General features: G+C 42.2%; 1 protein-coding gene across 1 annotated transcript; it reads left to right on the top strand.

Annotated features, from left to right (window-relative positions):
- Window positions 1-2204: 2204 nt before the first annotated feature.
- On the top strand, window positions 2205-20245 carry TNFSF10 (TNF superfamily member 10). Its single transcript, XM_024740858.1, has 5 exons — window positions 2205-2385; window positions 8842-8979; window positions 11887-11929; window positions 15441-15542; window positions 17155-20245. The coding sequence occupies exons 1-5, from the start codon at window positions 2254-2256 to the stop codon at window positions 17604-17606; spliced, it is 867 nt and encodes a 288-aa protein (XP_024596626.1). The 5' UTR covers window positions 2205-2253; the 3' UTR covers window positions 17607-20245.
- The last annotated feature ends 1449 nt before the right edge of the window (window positions 20246-21694 follow it).

Raw genomic sequence — 21694 nt, 5'->3', positions numbered from 1 at the left:
GCCACGTGAACCCAGAGGCCGCTAGTCCACGTCAGCCGAGTTCAGCTGTTGACCACCGAGGGATGTTGCCAACTATCGGTCAGGACGATAAGTCGCTTTTGCCCCGGCCACGGCATCTACTCCCAGGGAACACATTATAAAACCGGCCCTGAGACTGGCAGGTAAGTCCCCGCGGGTTTGGGTTTGCTGCCTCGTGGGGAATAGGATTAGAAAGGGATTTACAGATCTCACCTGTCTCCTGCCTGGCCCCACCTGAGACCACTGAGGTAATGAATCCAGGCCCTGACTGAAGGAAGGCACCATCATATTAACCCCGTGGGCCCCTCCAGGATTCGGCACTGGCTGTAGGGACTGAGGGTGGAGAGGTGGGATGGTGCCGCCCCCCAGGACAGGAGCCACAGGCAGGGGTGGTACTATCTCAGGCTGCTGTCACTGCTTGTATTTTCTTTAATGGTCATGATCTTCCCTGCACTGTGCCTGTTATGAACATCTTACATTTTGTCCCTGACCTGAATGGAGGGAATCTGTTCACGAACTGGGCACAGTGGTGGCCTCACTGCAAAACGAGTCTGAGTGCTGGGTCGACAGCGAGATGCCATTGTCATTCTCCTCTGGACTTTCAAGAAAAACTGACCTTATAAGCAGCTGGCTGCAAAGTTTGCCCACTTCTTGGACTCTTGATACTCCTTAGCTGCTATTGCCTGTATCGCATTTGTGGTGTTTGGTTGCAGCGCCCTCTCTGTACCTGACCCCAAGGGTATCACGGAAGAGAGGTGGGCCAAGAGTGTAAGGGTGGTGCAGGGTCTGTAGGGGTGGAGGGTATGGTCAGGCCACTCAACATGGCTGTTCTCTTGCTCTCCGTCCATCCCCTGCTCCACCAGGCCCTGGTTCATTCACATGGCTCTCCAATCCTCTTAATTACGGGGCTTCATCAGTAACTGCCTGCATGCTTGCCCCCTGCCCCAGCCCCTGGTTTCCCTGGCAACTGATGAGCCCACCTGACATCAAGTCCCCCTCCCCCATAAATGATAGCCTCCTTCTCCGCTGAGTAGCAAAGTCTGCTGTCATGTCCTGCCAGCCGTCTGCTGCACATGGTGGGATGTCACTCCAGGACCTTTTGCTTCAGATATGTAGGATCCCCTGTCCAATAAACCATTGATGTCCCTGTTGCTGTATCCAGCCTTTCTTTAGTTTGGAGGCTGGGCAACTACAAGGCTTACAGACCTGTGGGGTGCAGCCCAATAACTACTTAGTCAGAATAAATAAGACGTAAACTAAGAACATGATGACTGTGCAATTAGGAAATGATGTAAAGACACATATTTATAAAACCTGGTGACCTAGATAGCCCTCTAGCCTAGATAATGAATGAATGGGGTAGTTCATAGAAACATGGATTCACTTCTGATGAGCTGATGACCTTGTTGACAGTGACCATTTCAAAGCAATTGTATTTTTTTAAATGGAGATCTCGGCCTTTTTTTAAAAAAAAATAAATTTATTTAATTATTTTTGGCTGCGTTGGGTCTTGGTTGCTGCGTGCGGGGTTTCTCCAGTTGCGGCACGCGGGGTCTGCTCTTGGTTGTGGTGCGTGGGCTTCTCATTGAGGTGCCTTTTCTTGTTGCAGAGCACGGGCTCTAGGCATGCGGGCTCAGTAGTTGTGGCTCACGGGCTCCAGAACACAGGTTCAGTAGTTGTGGCACGCAGGCTTAGTTGCTCCACAGCGTGTGGGATCTTCCCGGATCAGGGATCGAACCCGTGTCCCCTGCATTGGCCGGTGGATTCTTAACCACTGCGCCACCAGGCAGGTCCCCAAAATCTTATTTTGATTAATGGATTGTAGTTATTGTGATTGCAACACTTAGATATTTTTCACCTTTCTAATCAAATAGAAGCTGTATTCATTTACTAGGGCTGCCACAATGAAGCAGCACAAATGCAAATGGGTTGTCTTGCAGTTCGGGAGGCTAGAAGTCAAAAACCAAGGAGTCAGCAGGGCCATGCACCCCCTGAAGCCTGTACTTGGACCTTCCTTGCCTCTTGCTAGCTTCTAGTGGTTTGGGATTCCTAGGCTTGCAGTTGTATAATCCTCATATGTATTGTTTTCTCTGTTTGTCTTAACTTTCAGTTTCATTTTGATTCTTTTTTCCAGTAAGCAAAACTCAGACTCCACGCCCCACCCACTTCTCCTCTCACGCCAACCGTAAGCTGCTGCCTCGTTCACTCTGTGGCAGTCAGACTCTGGACAGAACCATGGCCCTGATGCAGGCTCCAGGGAGCCCCAGCCCTGGGCAGACCTGTGCACTGATCCTGATCTTCACCGTGCTCCTGCAGGCCCTCTGTGTGGCCGTGACTTACGTGTACTTCACCAACGAGCTGAAGCAGGTCAGTACGATGCGCACGCTCTCTGAACAGAGGCTCTGGGCAACCCTCTGGTTAACTGCCTTTATTGGCTTCTCTGGGAAGACTTTACAGAGGAAGAGAATCCTCTCTTTCTCTGTCTGGGGACCCCAACTGCTAATGCATATCATTACTGAGGACTTTGCAAAAGCGAATTGAAGGGACTCTGTGCACAAAGTGCAGTTACAGAACTGGCTCCACCAGTTACGAGCAGATGCGGGCAACAAAACTCCTGAGGTAGTTTTGTCTTCAACAGAATGTCATAATATTAACAGCTGCCATTCATTGAGTGCTTTCTGCTTAATGCTTTATAGTTCTTGACTCAAATTCTTGGGAGTGAGAGGAACTGCATCAGGGCAGGACTGTATCCGCTTTTGCTTTCTGTGACACATCTAGGCGCTAGCACAGCGCTCCCACATAGTAGGTGTTCACTAAACACTTGTTGAATGAATAACCAGCCTTCACCAGTGTACTGCCAGGACAAAGGGAGTAGGGTGGAGTTGAGGCTTAACCGAAAGCCAGGCTCTAAACCACTTGTAATAATGCTGTTTTGTGTTCCAAATGTGGCTGATTCCAGTGGATTTTGAATGCAAAATTACTGAAAATAAGCCAACCCCAGGTTTTGGCTTTCTGTGTACATATTATTTTCATTTAATTTTTTTTATTGGAGCATAGTTGATTTACAATGTTGTGTTCGTTTCCGCTGTATGGCAAAGTGAGTCAGTTACACATAGACATATATCCACTCTTTTTTCTTTTTTAGGGTTTACAAATCTTTCTTTAATGACTCTTTAAAAATTAGCAAAACTGGTTCTACTGAAATAGAATGATATCCACTCATAAAATTTTTAAAATTTTTATTTTCCTTTAAAGATTTGTTTGATGTGGATCACTTTTAAAGTCTTTATTGAACTTGTTACAATATTGCTTCTGTTTTATGTTTTGGTTTTTTTGGCCATAAGGCATGTGGGATCTTAGCTCCCTGACCAGGGATTGAACCCTCACCCCCTGCATTAGAAGGCAAAGTCTTAACAAGTGGACAGCCAGGGAAGTCCCTATCCACTCTTTTTTAGATTTCTATTCCCATATAGGTCATTACAGAGTATAGAATAGCATTCCCTGTGCTATTCAGTAGGTTCTTATTAGTTATCTATTTTATATACAGTATGTATATACAGTATGTATACATCAGTATGTATATGATGTATATATATATGTATATGTCAGTCCCAGTCTCCCAATTTATCCCTCTCCCCCATTCCCCCCTGGGTTGTTTTCTACATCTGTGACTCAACTTCTGTTTTGTAAATAGGTTCATTTGTACCATTTCTTTAGATTCTACATATAAGCAATATCATATGATATTTGTCTTTCTCTGTCTGACTTCACTCAGTAAGACAATCTCTAGGTCCATCCATGTCACTGCAAATGGCATTATTTTGTTATTTTTTATGGCTGAGTAATATTCCATTGTATACAGTACCACATCTTCTTTATCTATTCCTCCATCGATGGACATTTAGGTTGCTTGCATGTCCTGGCTATTGTAAATAGTGCTGCAATGAACACTGGGGTGCATGTATCCTTTCAAATTATTGTTTTCTCCAGATATACGCCCAGGAGTGGGATTGCTGGATCATATGGTAGCTCTATTTTCAATTTTTTAAGGAACATCCGTACTGTTCTCCATAGTGGCTCTATCAATTTACATTCCCACCAACAGTATAGGAGTTTCGGTGTATATTTTGACTAATTGTATATTGTATAGTAGGGAACTTCGAGCTGGAAGGAATTTTGGATACCCCTCGTTGTATAAATGAGACTAGAGACTGCCAGAGAAATGACTTACCGAGTTAAGGCAGAAATTTGGAAGCAGAGCTGGACCCAGCTCAGCTCACAGGGAATGCTTCTCCCGTCACAGCAGGGTGCCAGCAGGGTTAACCTATCTCCCCCTGTGCTGAACAGCACCCTGCTGTACGGTGACAATGCAACATCAAATCTGTCAGCTGGGCAGGAAATGCAAGGCTAAGGGTCTTGGACAAATATAAAGTAGTGTTTATCTGTTAAGGAAATAAATGCGGTTTGCATATCCTGTGGAGTATAAACTTTGCTCTCAACTGGTTGGGAATTTCCTTTGGAAATGAAGTGAATAAAACAAGAGTCAACAAGTAATTATACAAATGATCACTACCATTAGATGGCCAGTAAAGTCAGCTTTGTTATAGGGCAATTTCAAAGAGCCTGTATTTGTAAGAAAAAAAAATCAACGTGATTGTAATCATGCCTTTTGGTTCTACGTCTGCCTGAGAGACTGGAATGCTGCTGTGTTTCCCAGTTTGGAGCCAGCATGTCCTAAGCTTTGTTAACTTTGCAGTATAAATAGTGAGTCTGTGTCTCCATATACAAGAGGTTCCCTCAGTTTGCTAACGTTACAAGTTGGCCTCATTTTAAGACTGAATCAACTCGTTATTTACTGATCTGAGTTATGCAATTGTCTGTGTACATGATCAAGTTTCTTTGAATTCTATAAAAATGGAAATTTCAAAGTTTAACATCTCCCCACGTGCACACATTTTTCCTGATTACATGTTTATATGTGTACACTTCTGTACAGACATGCAGAAGAATTTATTAAGAGTATCAGAAAGAAGAGAATTAAGAGATATTGAGCAAAAACTGTTCCAGAAACTTTCAAAATACTGCCCTATTTAATCCTCATAACAATTCTATAAAGTAAATACAATTATCCCATTTTATAGATGAACAAACTAAGACTCAGGGAAGTTAGGTAAAAGGTGAAGCCCAATTTTGAACCCAGGCATTAAATAGGGGCTCAGTAAATGGTAACCATTGTAATCAGCATTGAGAAGTCTCTTGGAGTTGTCACCCTCTTCATCAGGAATTTATGCAAGGGAAAATGAATCTGAATCTCTTTGGGTGACTGTGTAGAGTTTGGAAAAGCATATTCAACACAAGTATTAATTTTCTAAATCAGATCACAGGTTTCACTCTGGCAAGCAAAAATTTGCAGAAGATACAGTGGGCAAGGATTATAGGGAGTGTGGGCTGAGCCGGGCTGAGGGATGTTGGATTGGACCCTCACAATTAAGCCTGTAGACCTGCGAGCATGAACAATAAATATGGGCTTAGCCTCTAAAGTCTATGACTCTGAGAAAGTTTTATGACAAGGGGACTACCTATTGCTGTGGCATTATAGACGGGGAAGACAAAGGAGAAGGAGACCCTTATCCACTGATGTCCGTAAATGATCCTTTATGCTATTTGTGGTTTGCAGAAACTGATTGTCAGAGACTAATGTCTGGGCAGCAGAGAGGGTCAGTGCTGCCACCTTGAAGTCTCTGAGCCAGCCAGCCAGCAAAGGAGTCCACCCTGCTGACTTCAAGCCCTGCCAAGGACTGGTTGGCCCTGGCCTAGACAGTCCCACTGTTTGTGATGGCAACAGCAGCAGTTGAGTGGAATCCACTTCTCAGAACCAAGGGCAATAGCCATCTCTCTCCTTCTAGAGTTGTCCAGATAAAAATAGCACACTCATCCCCCTGCACCCAACACCCAGATGTGGTTGGCAAGAGAACAGCCCCAGCCTGAGAAGTGCTGTAGGAAATTCAACCTCAAAGTGTGAAAGGATGTAAAAAGGAAAGGGGGAGAGAGACATCATATTAATCATCATTAATCATTCTTGGAATAACCATAGCACCACCTTGCCCATGTGTCGGTTACCTGTGTTGGCCTAGGTCTGTAGAAGAAACTACTAAATATGAAACATGTGGGGATGGGATGCAGAGTGGCTGGGGCTTTCTGTTGTTCAGAAGTCAATGTGGGTTGGCCAAAAATTTCGTTCAGGGTTTGCTGTTGAAAACCCTGAACGAAATTTTTGGCCAACCCAATATAAGCATAAAAATATCTAGAAGGAGAAATAAGTTGTGATCTTTAGAGGGTAGAATTATGGGTGCCTCTTTTTAATTTTTCTATGTTTTATCAAATTCCTACAGCTAATGTTGTAAAAACATCTATGCTATCCATATGATTTTCATACAGATCTAAAGGGCATGACATTTTTGTATAGTCTTAAGAGAAAACAACCATATACAAAATTGCCCACACCCAGTCTAATCTCAACCCTGTAAAAAAAGAGATCAGGGCTTCCCTGGTGGCGCAGTGGTTGAAAGTCCACCTGCAGGGGACACGGGTTCGTGCCCTGGTCTGGGAAGATTAAAAAAAAAAAAAAAAAAAAAAAAAAAAAAAAGAGATCATCCAAAGGTTAACTAGGAGGTGGAATGAGGGTGAATCAGAGGGTTTTATTTGTTTACTTTAGAAAAGTATTCTATAATTTTCTATATTTTCCAGGCTGCCTGTGTATCCTCAGCGTCTTTAGGCTTCATTCAATCTGGGTTAACACTGGAGTCTCACTAGCTTGTCAGACTCCCTCCCACGTCTACTTAGGACCTTAGTTTTCAAGGTTCTCCCTCCCCACCTCCTGAAAGTGTTTCTGGAAAATCTCCAGAGGGTCTCCAGAGGCCAGCAGTTGGTCCTGACCTGGGCTGGCCCCTGATCTCTTCCACTCTCTCAAACTCCACTTGACTTCACAGGGGCTGGCAGCTACCCTGACTGCCTGATCCCAGCACCTCTCAACTCTGCCCTGTCCTGTCCCCAGCCTCAGCCTCCAGGGCCTCAGCCCTCTCATGCTGAGATAGCTTCCAACTGCTGTGAAGTAAGATGACAAGTTGCTCCCTCCATTCTGTGTCATGCACATTGTTTTGTCCCAACAGGTTACGAAAATTAGTTAAGCCTGTTTATTCAGTTTCATCAAGTCAACGCCTGGCCAAGGCACACCCCGTCCTGCTGGGCTGGGAAATGGCAAATACAACTGTTCTCCCTGGAACTACCCTTAGGCCTTGTTGGTGAATCCAGCTCTTCTTCCCTGATCCTCTCCTCAGTTTGCTAGACATGCTCTTCTATTTCTAAATTGAGTTCCTTCCTTGGAAAGGCTTTTTAAGCTCACATAAATTGCAGATGAAAATTAATGTCTACAGTAGAAGAACATGGAGGTGGGTAGGATCAAAGGAATAGTGTCTAATTTCATCGCCAGTCATAACTCAGGTGGTCCCAGCTGTCACCCCCACTACATCTACTAGGCGAATGTTTTACTCTTGGAATTTTAAAAAGGAAGAAAGAAAAGAAACATTTACTTAAAAGTAAATGAATGTTCTATGCCAGAGTGTGGGGAAGGAATTAATTATCTCAGGTTTGTCACTTTTATGCTTGAGAGACCTGATCAAATGTCCAGGGAGTACATGGCTGACAGTACAGACCTGCATGATTCTGGCTGAAAGCTCTTGTAAATATTTAAGTTATTTTGATTTGGAATGAGATCATCTTTCTACAGGAGGGAGCAGATCATCGGTAAGTTTGATCTTTCCTTCAAGCTTTGAAGTCCCCTAAGTTCAAATAACAGATGAAAATGGCTATTTTCCCATTTATTTCCCCAGAGAAAGGCAATTCAATGGACTTGTAGAGAGAAATAACATCTCCTGAATCGCAGTTGTTAAAAATGAAAACAGGAAAAAAAAAAAAAATCTGACCTTGCATGAACATCCTGTTTTTCTTCGTAAGATTAATCAGTTGTCATTCTAGAGTGCTCTGGGTGGTTTGGGGTGTGTGTGTGTGTGTGTGTGTGTGTGTGTGTGTGTGTGTGTGTAACATCAAGCACAGACTTTGTTGGCAATGATCTAGGCCACTGTAAATGTTTACCCTCAATCAGAAGAAGGGAGCAAACCTTCAAATGGTGTTTCGAGTCTCTGCAGGTAAATCCCTAGCTGGTGTGGACATTCAAACGTCTAGTGACAACGTAGTCTGGCTTCTGCCGTCCAGAGGTGTAGAAATCACAACAATAACTAGAATCTACTAAGACAATCAAAGCTCAGATCAAGAAACAGAATATTACCTGCACCCTAAAGACTTTGGCTAATTTTTTATTTAGGATCCCGGAATGTAAACAAACTCCACTGCCTACTTTGTACCTGGTGGGTTTCTAGCTGTAGGATGGGAGTCACGCTATGTCAGAGCTGGAAGGAACCTCAAAGATCACCACAGTGAGCCAGCTCAAAATGCAGATGAAGAAGAGATGTCGAAGAGTAGAAGCAATTTGTTGAGGGACATACGACTGCTCAAGGGCAGGGGCAGCAAAGGGCATTGTGACCCTGGATGCCTGGCCCACACCTGTTTCCCTTCCACCACATCGAACTGCTTACCTTTATTCAAAGGACAAAGGACGGCATGCTTACTTTTACTTCAGGCAATGAGCTTTGCCAAGGTGCTAAGACTTCTCTGAACCCGTCATCAGCTTCTGTTGTTTTAACTTGTAAATGAACGAAAAGAAAAAGCACTTGTGCATAATATTGCGTTGTATTCATCTCAACCCAGATGCAGGACAAGTACTCCAAAAGTGGCATAGCTTGCTTCTTAAAGGACGATGACAGTTCTTGGGATGCCAGTGATGACGAGAGTATGATCAACCCCTGCTGGCATGTGAAGTGGCAACTCCGTCAGTTTGTTAGAAAGGTAAGTGAACCACGGGGTCGCTTTACCAGCAGGCATAGAAGGTCAGAGGAGAAGGACTATTTTAGATAAAGTCTAGAGTCCTTATTTTGTAAGGGAGGAAACGGGGGCCCAGAGTGTTTAAGTGATTGTCCCCAAATTCACTGAACTAGGAAAAGATGGGACAGCACCAAACAGTGGGTCCTGATCAACTCGTGGTCTAGAGTTTATTCCTCTCCTCCAGAGACCTCCTTCATCTAGTCTAAACTTTTTATCTCACCTTGTGGAAACTGAGGCACGGACAGAGCCATGTGTTCCAGGTCACACGACGATAAAGGACGTGTGTGATTTCTTTTTTTATTCAGAAGACAAAAGAAACCAAACAATGGTGTTTTATATTCTTCCCACATTGTTGTTCTCTGTTATTTTTTTCCTCTCCTTTTTTTTTTTTTTTTTTTTTTTTACAAACCCTTGTGTCACCACATTGTTGTTCTCTGGAATTAAGTCTGTTTATTTTTGTATGCATATAGAGATGAAGAAAGAGGAAAGGAAGAGGGAAGAAAGAGATACTTTGAGAAATTGAAGGTGATGACATCTCAATTTGCAGTTAATAAATGACACATTACAAAATATTTTCTGTTTGTGAAAGTTGCTTAAATAGAATCTCCAGCAGAAACTTTGTTAGCTAACAGTTTATTTCACTAAATATGATTACTTAATTATACTTTCAGTGACAGGACATGTCAAATATAGTTTCTTCTCTCAGGCTGCTTCCTTATTTGTAAGATGGCATTAATAACGTTTACCTTCTGCGTATCCGGAAAGGCCAGCTGTGAACACAAACATGAAAATTGTAAACTTCATTGTTTAAAAAAATTACTGGGGACATTCCCAGGGTAGGAGGAGGATGTGTTTTAAAGAAATGATTGTAAGTCTATTGTCTGGTACTCAGTGTGCCCTTCCATAGAAACAGTGTTGTGTCGGTGGTTAGGCTCTGATTTATAACCCTAAGCAGTCCTCGCAGTAAAGCCCAGCATCACCTGTGATGCTATTCCTATGAGAAATGAAATCAGACTTCCACCTGGTTGTCCTAGAAACACATCTGCTCCACGGGTGCCCTGGAATCGTGGGCAGGATACCTGCTGCACACAAGCTGTCCTGGAGCAGCTGGGACTCCATTGCCCCAAGTGAGAAACACCAGGAAAGACCCAGGGTTGGGGAAGTGTCCTGAGGAACCTGAGGAATGGGACCCCACGGTTCCTAGGATTAGAGGGAGCATGGCGAACCCACTGGTGGCAGAGGAGAGAAACTCAGAACTAGAGTAGAAATCTGGAGACCGAGGAGGGAGCTGGATGCTGGGCCTGGGAGTGGGGAGATGAGAGAAGCCGTGTGGGTGGGCTTTACAGGTCTCTTTCCTGCTCTTCCCCCGTCCCTCCCATTCTCACATCCTGCCACTGACTAGAGAAGAGAGGGCACACAGCGGTGGATGAGAGTGTAGGAGGGGAAAAGAGTTCCCCATTTTTCCAGGCACTGTGAAGTGAACAGACAATTTCCCGTAAACATCCTATGCCCATTATGTGTATTATCTCCCTTAATCCTCAAACAGCTCTGTGAGGAAGGAATCATTATTATCTTCTTTTTTAAAAAAAAATAGATGAAGAAATTAAAGTAGTTCATATGAGTAACTTGAGTAAAGTTTCCCAGGGCTGCTAATGAACAGATGTGAATCCAGTCCATCTGATTGTACTACAATCTTTTTTTTTTTTTTCTTGGTGGCACCGTGTTAAGGACCACACTGTAGGACTTACCCTTTTCCCTTTCCTCCTCCTCCTTTTTCCTTCCTTCCTTCCTTTCTGGCCCAGAATGAGAGTGAGAGAGCTAATGTGCTGAGGCTACCCCTCGCTTCCCTTCCCAAACGCCAGTGTCCGTTGCCCTACAGGCAGCCCCGCATTATCTGGGGTCAGAGCTTTCGACAGAGGAAAAAGAAGAGAGCTTCTGATTTGGAGCAGGAGTGCAGAGGAAGGGAGTTTCTGACGGTTGTATAATTAACAACAGTGACGGGAAAGGTGGGCAATGATGGGCAAAGCCCCCAGGGGTGAGAGAACTGAGTGGAGAGGCGTGTAAAGCCATGGAGGAGTCACGTCAGGGTCGGCTCATTTAACAGAAATGCTAGATTTCGTTCTTTATTACTGGTTTTCCCCACTGGTTAGCACAAAGAAAGTGACGTGAAGTGTTTAGTGAGATATGGGAATTTGGTAAAATATCTTTATGTTGAGAATGTCTCAGCCACGTTCTCAGAAATGAGAGAGTGACATGGTGCTACCAGGTCACCGCTGGATGGGCTGTGCGTGTCTGTGGGCACCATGAGAGAGAGGGAGTGTGCCTTGCACCTTGAGTCTTGGGTATGTCCGATAATTTAAAGCTCCTGGACTCTGACACAGTGCCTTTATACACGTATGCATGCAGCGACACACACAATGCACTATACACACACACACATGCAGACACACAGACAATGCACTATACACATGCACGCCTGCAGGCACACACACTCAGAAAGTGCGGTGACATGGCTACCGCATCCGTCGGCCAGAAGGAGACCTGGGGGACATTAGGCTGACCTAACTTGGAGAAGGATAACTCCTTGCTCCTGTGCTGCTCCAGGTGCGGCCTTTCAAAGACTTCATCCAGAAACAGAAGTCTCCCGGACAGAGGACCATCCTTCCATCCACAGTAGGGACAGCTGCCTCCATATTCATCCCAGCTCCCACCCTGCCCCCCACACTCTATGCTTGGACAACATAAAGCTGCCTAGGTTGATATCTTAGGTGGAAATTTTCTGCTGGGCATCAGCAAGAAGAGCCACAGACATTCTATAGTCAGTCTAAATGCTTAGGGAAATTAACAAGCTTTATTCAATACTATTTGCAGATCATTTTGAGAACCTATGAGGAAACCATTCCTTCAATTCCAGGTAGTATTCTTTTTGTTGTTATTTTAATTTTCTACTGTCAGCCTTGGGATAGGGTGAATAGCTCTCCATCCTCTTTCTCTCCGCTCCCATCCACACATCCCACCTCTGACCACTGCTCAGTATCTCAAGCTGCTTGATTCTATTTCCCTGTTTGCATTGGCAGCTAGAAAGCTCAGAAGCAAATCTGTGAGCCACCTAGGGTCTGAACTTCGTTTCATCGGAATTTTATTCTTCCAACGTGGATTTTCCTTTCACCTCAACTTCTTGGATTATTTATTTTTACCTTCTAATGTGGGTAGCTTTCTGGAGCATAGCTGGAAAAAAAGGGCTCCAAAGTTACCCATCTTCTCTGTTTCAGACCACCCCTAGGCTCGAAGCCTTTCTTTGTGCAAAAGCCTCTTGCTCCGTCATCTCTTTCCCAGCAATCCTTCTACGCCCCCGAAATCCTCATCCTGCAGTCCTCACACCTTGGCTATCTCCACTGATGGTCACCAGCCTGCTCTTGACCCACAACGCCCTTCATTGTTATTGCCCAGGCCGGCTTCTCTAGTCCTGCAACTGGCTTCTTCCATTCCTGGATTTTCACGTAAACACCTCCTTCTCATCCTCCATCCTCATCACCTACTCATCACCTCTCAGAGAGAACTTCCCTGACCAACTTTCTAAGTAAGTTCACCCACATCCTATTTTTTCTATCACACTTACCTTGTTCATTTCCTTTGATTGATATATATATAAATCAAAGGAAAATATATAAATATTCTGTTTGTTCTGTCTGATTCTCTACTAGATTAAAGATCCACAAAGACAGAAAACATGCCTCTTTCTCTTACCTCTCTATTCCTAGACTTAACTGTACACCTCAAGCCTAGTAGATTCTCTCTTATCCCCCTGGTCCTTACCTGCACTGCCTTTGGTGTGTGTATTCACGTGCATGTGTGTGTGTGTATTTTGACTGCGATGAAATTCACGTAACATACAACTAACCACTTTGAAGCGCACAATTTGGTGGCCGTTAGTACATTCACGTTGTTGTGTCACCATCCCTCTCTACACAGAAAGTTCTTAATACATATTTTTTAAATCAATACATAAGTAAATACAACTGATGAATTAAATTTGCTGCTGCTTTGCATTTGGCTCACCATAGCCCCATTTTCCCCTGTTAATAATCATACCAGCCTGCATACGTGTACCAGAGACTTACAGTTCTGGGGTATACCAGCCTGGCAGAGAAGAATCAGTTTTTTAATAGATATTTTATTAATGATGTCTTCCTAATTTTCAGCTATCCTTTTCCATTACAAGTAAGCTTCCTCATCACTTGACAATACCCACCATCCTTTATTAAATGGGCTTTATTAAATATGAAGGCAAGACCTGGTCCCAGGGTCTAAGCATTCTTTCTGGTCATTTCCCCAAAGGCAAAAACAGTATTAGGAATGTTGAACACTACTTCTCTTCTAATGAGGAACACCAGATCCGTGGTCTACAGTAGATGCATGTACTATTTTCAGTGTTGGAAGAAAAATACTCTTTTTTATTCATCCCAGTGGGGCATAGAAATCATATACTCCTCAGTATACCAAGATGTATCCATGACACCCAAATATACATATTCACAGACTTCTTTTCCAGGAACTGTTTGCTATAGTCAGTAGGGGAAATGTCCTCTCTTCAGAATTTGCTTTTAAAGCTAGGCTTTCCCATATACTTGCAATGACCTCAAATGCAAGATATTTGTAACTGGATTCCATTACTGAATATTTTAAAGTGTTATGGTCTAGGGGCAGTCAAGGCATTATGAATTATTTATCAATGGTGGTTAAAAGTAAAAACCTTGAAAGCTGAGCATTCTGAGAGTAACATGTACTTCCGAGCTGTGTTTGGTTTTCAGTATCCTGTACACACCCACCTATCCTGAATAAGTGACAACACCAGATAGATGGAGAGACTCCTTAGCATTCCTTCCTTGCCTATGAAATTTTATCACCTCCTTTCAGTTTCTTCTACTACTAGCCTAGATTAAAGCTTCCTGTTCTCAGACCTGATCAATTACAGCTGTCTGCTAACTCGCCAATCTCCAGCCCTCTCACTTTCTACCCATCAAACCTTACTATGAGGTAGTTTAGCCTAAAGCACAACACATATCTTTTTGCTTCCCTGATCAAAACCTTCCAGAGTCTTCCCATGTCTGTAAAAATTCAAATCTCTTAGTCTAACATTCCAATCCTCTATAGTTTAAATCCTCATTCAAGCCTGAAACTGAACTCATCTGATGCCTGTGTCCCAGGAATTCTTTGTGCATCCTGCCTTGGGGACACTATTCTAGATCTCTGGGAATGCCCTTTTCCCATTGCTGTGGGTCCCAAGCCTCCCCAGCTCCACCCATTTCAGAGAATTGTCCTGCCCCTCAAATGCTTTCTTGCATTCCTTTGTTTATAGTTCTTTCTCCATCTTTCTAGAAGAGTGTCAGGTATAGATGTGATGGGCACTTTGGTTTGCTGGAGTACGTGAATGAAAGGGCCTTAGTCCAAACCCCCTCCCCTGACCTCAGCTCTCCAACAAATAGGAATTTTTCCCTCCCCTGAACACCCATCACCCTTCATTTCTATTTCTTATAGGTTAATTTTCACTTTCTAATTTGTGTCTTCCCTAAAAACTGTAAGTCCCTTGAGGGCTCAGTCAGTGTAATTAGTGATTAATCTTTGAAGTCCCTGCGGAGCACTGCCTTGTCCCTGGACATATTTGCTTGATGAAAATGTATAGTTTACCTCAATAACCAACGTAAACATCCTGGGAAGTTTGAGCTGATTTTTTTAAAGAGTAGTTATTTTTAGTCTTTCAGTCTGCTCCAAAGTACTTCGGATGGTGGTCAATAAATGTTATTTATTTGTTATGATCTAGTGCATCAGTGATTTTTATGCTCATATACCGGTTATCATGACCATTATGTCATTTCATATTCCCTTTGGGAGGTGAGGGAAATGACTGTTGGATACCAGTTTGTAGCATCTCTGGACAATCGTTATCACTGCTACTCCTTTAGAGTAGGTAGTATCTAGCAGGAGGAAAAAATAATTGAGATGATAAAAATTGGTATCACTCTGTTTCTATATATAACTCAAAGTGGAAATTTGCCATTAGTTCATTTTAAATGCCTTAGCAGGAATATTATAAGTCCACAGTTTTGTTGTTATTATTGTAGTTTAGGAAAAGGGTCAGAATCTTCACTTTGTTATATTCTAGTTGAACCTTACCCCTGAGATGCCGATAAATTTTAGCCCAAGTTACTGCTTATCCTTCCCATCTAAAGTACTTTTCAAATTCAACATAGGCTGAAGTGGACTGATTATAATACTAAAATGTAAATTGGTTTTATGAAAACCCATATAATCAACTTTGGGAGCCCAGTGTGCTTACAATGATAAGATTGATAAGAGCTGTGAACAGCAATGTATCTGAGACATGTCTGACAAGTGCTGATGATTCTTTGTCATTTCTCTTTTAGAAAAACAGCAAAATATTCCTCACCTAGAAAGAGAAAAAGGTCCTCAGAGGGTAGCTGCTCACATAACTGGGACCAATCGGAAAAGCACATTCTCATTTCTAAGTAAGAGAAACAATGAATTTATGGTTTAAAAGAAGGGAATGGAAGAATTTGTTCCAAATAATTTATTCTTTGAACTTGTATCAGAAATGTTTATATGGCTATCTACAAAATGCTCAGTAGTAATCAAGTCTCAGGTTGACTCTTTTCAGAAGCAAGATTACAAGATGAATAGCTTAGTTACTGCCCTGGCATAACTGGCTTCAGGAAAATTCTGAAGTGGAAGTGGGAGAACTTTGAGTTTCCCATGCCCCCATTTTTGCTTTTCTTCTTCTTTTTTTTTTTTAAAGTAATTCCTCTCTCTTTCATCAAATCTTTCTCCTCTTCAAAGGTTCTAAATCAGTCATCTGTTTTCCCCATGAGTCACCAAGGCCTCCCAGTGGCATTTGTATTAGGTTGAACCATAAAATGTTGGCCAATATTTGACCACTTTGCATTTACAGAAATGTCAGTTTCATATGATTTAACCAAATAGGTTAAGCCTAATTATTAGCTGTAGAAAAGGTGTCCATATACTGCTGTGGTTGGTGCATGGGTCTTGTAATCTAAATACCCACATTGGAATCCCAGCTACTCCTTACCTAGTTCTTTGTTTTGAGCAAATTACTTAACACAATCAAGCTTCATCTTCTTCATATACAAAGTAGAGATAATCTTTAACTCATAAAAGGGTGAAGATTAATGCAAAATGCTGTTGCACTGTAAGTACTCAATAAGTAGAACTTTTATTATTGTAAAAAGTTTTGTCCCAGGTTAAAGAAATTTCAGTCATCAGTTAATGAATGAAAGGTTGTTGGGGGTTTTTGTTGGTTGGTTGGTTTTTGTTTCTTTTTTCTGGGCAGTTGCCTTCATGGTATTCCTGAACTCATGTTTTGTAAATCATTGACATGTTCTGCCTATGAGTGAGATCGTTATTTCACTATTCCTGTTTACTATTCATCAATTAATATAGTTGTTTTCAACTCTTGAAAAACTCAATTTTGCGTCAATCATAGAGATGAACCCAAAGTTTAAAAGAGTATCATATCTTAGTAAGGCCCATCTTCATTCAAAGTCTTTGGGATCTGAAGATCTTTAAATCTGGGCTCTTTTTGCCAAACCTTGTACCCTGTCTTATTGGACAGTCATTTCTAGCCTTCTGCTTGGATGGTGCTTTTGACACTGGGTTAGAGAAAGACCAAGGAGGAATCCAAAAAGACCTAAAAGAATAGCAGGAATTTATGAGCTCTAGGCTTGAGGAAATAGATATGTTTCTTTTGGTTTCCTTCTACATCGTTGATCTGAGCTCACCAGCACAGGAAAGGAGGCAGGGGTCCTGGACAGAAATTCTTCGCAGGAGTAAAGATTGCCATCTTAGTGAACCATTCCCGTGCTACTATTCAAAGTAGATGAGGTACAAAAAAGTAGGGGACTTCCAACAGATCACAGTGATACGGGAGCCTCCAGATTTCTATATGACTAGAATTTAGAATCCTTGGAAGATCGAAGGAGCAAGAAGTTTTATAATAGATTAAAATTCTTTACAATCCCAACCAAGAATTGGCTAGCCACAGCTATTGGGAAACTTCTTGTTTTGCTACAAGCTAACTTTATTTTTCTCTAAACCTCATCCCAGGCTCCAAGAATGAAAAAGCTTTGGGCCAGAAAATAAATTCCTGGGAGTCGTCAAGAAAAGGACATTCATTCTTGAATAATTTGCACTTGAGGAATGGAGAGCTGGTTATCCACCAAACAGGGTTTTATTACATCTATTCCCAAACATACTTTCGATTTCAGGAAACTGAGGAGGTTTTGGGAACAGTTTCAACAGAAGAGAACAGAAAGAAAAACAAACAAATGGTACAATATATTTACAAATGCACGAGCTATCCTGATCCCATACTGCTGATGAAAAGTGCTAGAAATAGTTGTTGGTCTAAAGATTCAGAATATGGACTCTATTCCATCTATCAAGGTGGAATATTTGAGCTTAAGGAAAATGATCGAATTTTTGTCTCTGTAACTAATGAGCAATTGATTGACATGGACCAAGAAGCCAGTTTTTTCGGGGCCTTTTTAATTGGCTAAATGATCTGCAAAGAAAAAACAGTGCCCCCAGAGAGACCTTTCACTTTTCAGAGTGATACACTGTGAAAAGACTGCAAAAGAGCTGACAAAAGAAGGCAGCCTGAGCAGAGCAGCCTCAATCACGAGACTCTACAACACAAGCATTTTTGGTATCTCTGAAAAGTGACCAACGTATTCCAAGACAGAGAAACTGACAAAAGACCTTCTGAGACTCTACCTGATATCAGCTTGCTAGCAGAAATCTAGAAGGTTCTCAGTTTACAAACATTTGCGTAGCAATTAACGTCTTCCGCCTTAACCGTCTACTCTTGCGAAGATACCAGAAGACTGAAAGTTCACGGTCAGGGTATGCAGTGTGCCAGGGGAGTTGGTGCAGTGTGGGGCCTTGTGCGAGTTGTCCTGTACCCTCGTACTCTTGGAAGTAAGAAAATTCCATTCGAAATCGTATCATTTCACTAAACAAATTAAAGTTATGTTTAGTGAACAAGGAACTATTTTCAGTTGGCCAAAAAGTTCGTTCGGGTTTTATGTAATCATATGTAAAAATCCGAACGAACTTTTTGGCCAACCCGATATTTCTGAATGGCTTGTGCTTTTCACTCCCAGAAGTCAGGCTGACCGAAAGCACTGAAGGCATTTTTGATAAAAGACTCTAAAATGAATGATAAGCTAATCAGAAATCGGGAATTTGGCCCCTTGTGAGCAGGAGAACTGGGAAAGTGGGAAAAAAAAAAAAAAAACTGTTTGATAATGTAACTTAAGGATGGGCAAGAATTAATTATGACTCTATATTTTTATACTAAAATTTAAAAATACGTGTTTCTTTTTCAATAAAAATGACGTTAAAATATGTAGTTTTTGTGTATCTAGTACTAATGTTTTATAGTAACAAGATTACTAATGATGGGGAAAAGGAATTCTTATCTCTTTTTCATGGTATCGTTTATCTGACATGTGTTACTGAAGAAAGAAAGAAACTGCTCACTTTTTATATAATGTGATTAAAATATATCAGTCCTTTCCTTTATAGTTAATGCTTTTGTTATAGGTTGAATTGTGTCCCCACAAAAGGTATGTAGAAGTCCTCCTCCCCAGTACCACAGAATGTGACCTTATTTGGAAAGAAGTTGGTTGCAGATATAATTAGTCAAGATGAGGTCATAGTGGAATAGGCTGGGTCCTTAATATTGTATAATGTGACTGGTGTCCTCATTATTTAAAGAAGAAAATTTGGAAACAGGAACAGAGACACACAGGGAAAACTCCATGTGGCAACAGAGGCAGAGATTGGAGTGAGGGAGTTGCAGGCAAGGAGCTCCAAGGATTGACGACCATCACCAGAAGTTCAGGAGACAAGAAAATATTCTACCCATAGCCTCAGAAATCTACCGACACCTTGACTTTGGACTCCTGGCCTCAAGAACTGTGAGAGAATAAATTTCTGTTGTTGAAAGGCACCCAGTCTGTGGCACTTTGGTTCAGCAGCCCGAGGAAGCTAATACAGCTTTGTACACTATGTTCAAGAGATCTATTTTTACCGATGCGCACAGATATCACCATCTATATACTTTTCTGAAATCTTTAAATTTGGCCTTTCATAGTTTGATAGTGGGATTCAACTGTAGTTTAATTCATGTGTGATGAGCTAGGGATGGAATTTTATCTTTTGCCATATCAGGGACCAGTTGTCCGGCACTGTTCATTGGCTAGTCTACTCTTTCCCCACTGATTTTAAGGTTTAATATCATATACCAACATCCCAGGGGGTCTGTTTCTGTGCTCACTTTCTTTTCCTATTGGCCTGGATGTCCGTCCTTGCACCCATACCATCCATTTTTAAAAACTGTGATAAAATACAAATAACATAAGATTTACCATTTAACCATTTTTGAGTGTACAGTTCAGTGGCATTAAGTACATTCACACTTTTGTGCAACCATCACCCCATTCATGTCCAGAGCATTTCATTATCCCAAACTAAAACTTTATAACCATTAAACAATAATTCCTCATTTTCCCTTCCTCCCGTCCCTGGTAATCACCATACTACTTTCTTTATGAATTTGACTGTCCTATGTACCTCATGTAAATAGAATTATGCAATATCTGTTCTTTTATGTCTGGCTTATTTGACTTAGCATAATGTCTTCAAGGTTCAATCCATGTTGAAGTATGTGTCAGAATTTCATTTCTTTTTTAAAATTTTTTTAATTTAAGTACAGTTAATTTACAATGTTATGTTAATTTCTGCAGTTCATTTCTTTTTAAGTCTGAATAATATTGCATTGTTGGAAAATACATACCACATCCTGTTTATTCATTTATCTGTTGATCATACTCTGGCTTTAGTGGTTGCTATTTGCTTTTCTATAAATCTTGATGTCTTGTATGTATGTTCTCCTTCTTTAGTCCTCTGTTTCAAAATAGCATGGGCATTTTGGTTTTCAACTCACAAACTTTGTGCAACGTAAGTATCTTTCATTATGACATTTTCAGGCAAAGTTTAGAAGGAAAAATGTTACATCTGGCAGTTTAAATAAATATTCTGGGGAAAGCCTCAAATTACATTCCAAATACAGTTGGTACAGTGTCAGAACTACATGTAAACTTTTTTAAAATAAATTTATTTTGTTTATTTACTTTTGGCTGCGTTGGGTCTTCGTTGCTGTACGCAGGCTTTCTCTAGTTGCGCCGAGCAGGGACTACTCTTCATTGTGGTGCGTGGGCTCCTCATTGCAGTGGCTTTTCTTGTTGTGGAGCACGGGCTCTAGGCGCGCGGACTTCAGTAGTTGTGGCACGCGGACTCAGTAGTTGTGGCTTGCGGGCCCTAGAGCACAGGTTCAGTAATTGTGGTGCACGGGCTTCGTTGCTCTGCGGCATGTGGGATTTTCCCGGACCAGGGCTTGAACCTGTGTCCCCTGCATTAGCAGGCGGATTCTTAACCACTGCGCCACCAGGGAAGTCCCTACATGTAAACTTTTTGAACAGTCTGAATAATGACTATTGCCACCCAGAAGGAAAACAGCCCATTTGAACTAACCGGGGAAGGAGATAGGAAGGAATGAAGGAAAACAGTCAGACTTCTTAGATTTTATAAGACGGGCTCATAGAGCTATTGAGCTATGGATATGTGATATTCTTTAAGACAAGGGAGGAAGGACCCCAAAGATGATTTAGAGATCATTAAGCCTTCTCCCTTGGTATCAAAAGGTGGGAATCTATCACTTCAGTTTTAACAGAACAATTCTTGCCCATTGCTGTGTGAGTGGTGCCACCCAAAGCCATGGGAGCAATGCTACCAAAGCTATAGAGGCCAGACCCCTGCCCAGCAGAGCCCTTGGGCAAGGCTGCCTCTGCCTAGATGTCAAAGAATGGAGCCGTCTAGAGCTGTGGGCATCCAGCCTAGGCAGAAGACCACAGAGTGGATGAGGTTACTGCAGAGAGCCCCTGCCAGGGAAATGCCCAATGGAGCCATAAGGGTGTGGCTGCTCCCATGACCCCAAATCAGTAGAGCCACTGGTATGCAATTCCAGACAGGGAGAGCTGCAAGCATGCAAATCAAGGCAGTGAGAATTGCTCCCTGGACGGCCCCCAGCAAAGCTGTGGGGCAGGGATGCCCCAGTGTGCACGAGAGGTCATTCCCATATCCCAGGGGCTCTGGCAGGCAGAGTATCGGGTGGAAGATTATTCTCAAGCCTTAAGATTTGATGTTTGCCTCGTTGGGTTTGGACTTGCTTGGGCCCTGCCACCCCCTTCTTTCCCACTTCTCCATTTAGGACTGGGAGATCTTACCCTATTGCCTGTCCTGCCATTGTATTTTGGAAGCACATAACTTGTTTTATTTCATGGGTTCATAGCTGGAGGGCAATTTACCTCAGAATGAATCGTACCTTGAGTCTCATGCACATCTGATTCAGGGGATATGTATATGAGACTTTAAACTTGGACTTTTGAGTTAATGTTAGGAGACATTAAGACTTTGGTGACTGTTGAGATGGAATGAGCATATTTGGCAAGCAAAATGGACATGAATTTTGGGGAGCCAGAGACATAATGCTGTGGGCTGAATGTTTATTTCCCTCCAAAAT

Source organism: Neophocaena asiaeorientalis, unplaced genomic scaffold (genome assembly GCF_003031525.2).
Source record: "Neophocaena asiaeorientalis asiaeorientalis breed wild unplaced genomic scaffold, Neophocaena_asiaeorientalis_V1.1 scaffold365, whole genome shotgun sequence".
In the NCBI taxonomy this organism is placed as follows: domain Eukaryota; kingdom Metazoa; phylum Chordata; class Mammalia; order Artiodactyla; family Phocoenidae; genus Neophocaena; species Neophocaena asiaeorientalis.
Note: the sequence above shows the minus strand (reverse complement) of the source record. Positions and strands in the feature narration are given on the sequence as shown.

Coding starts and splice junctions, on each gene's coding strand:
- TNFSF10 (XM_024740858.1), top strand. CDS start 2,254: ATGGCCCTGATGCAGGCTCCAGGGAGCCCCAGCCCTGGGCAGACCTGT. Junction 8,980..11,886: donor TCCGTCAGTTTGTTAGAAAG/GTAAGTGAACCA, acceptor TACTATTTGCAG/ATCATTTTGAGAACCTATGA. Junction 11,930..15,440: donor AACCATTCCTTCAATTCCAG/GTAGTATTCTTT, acceptor TTTCTCTTTTAG/AAAAACAGCAAAATATTCCT.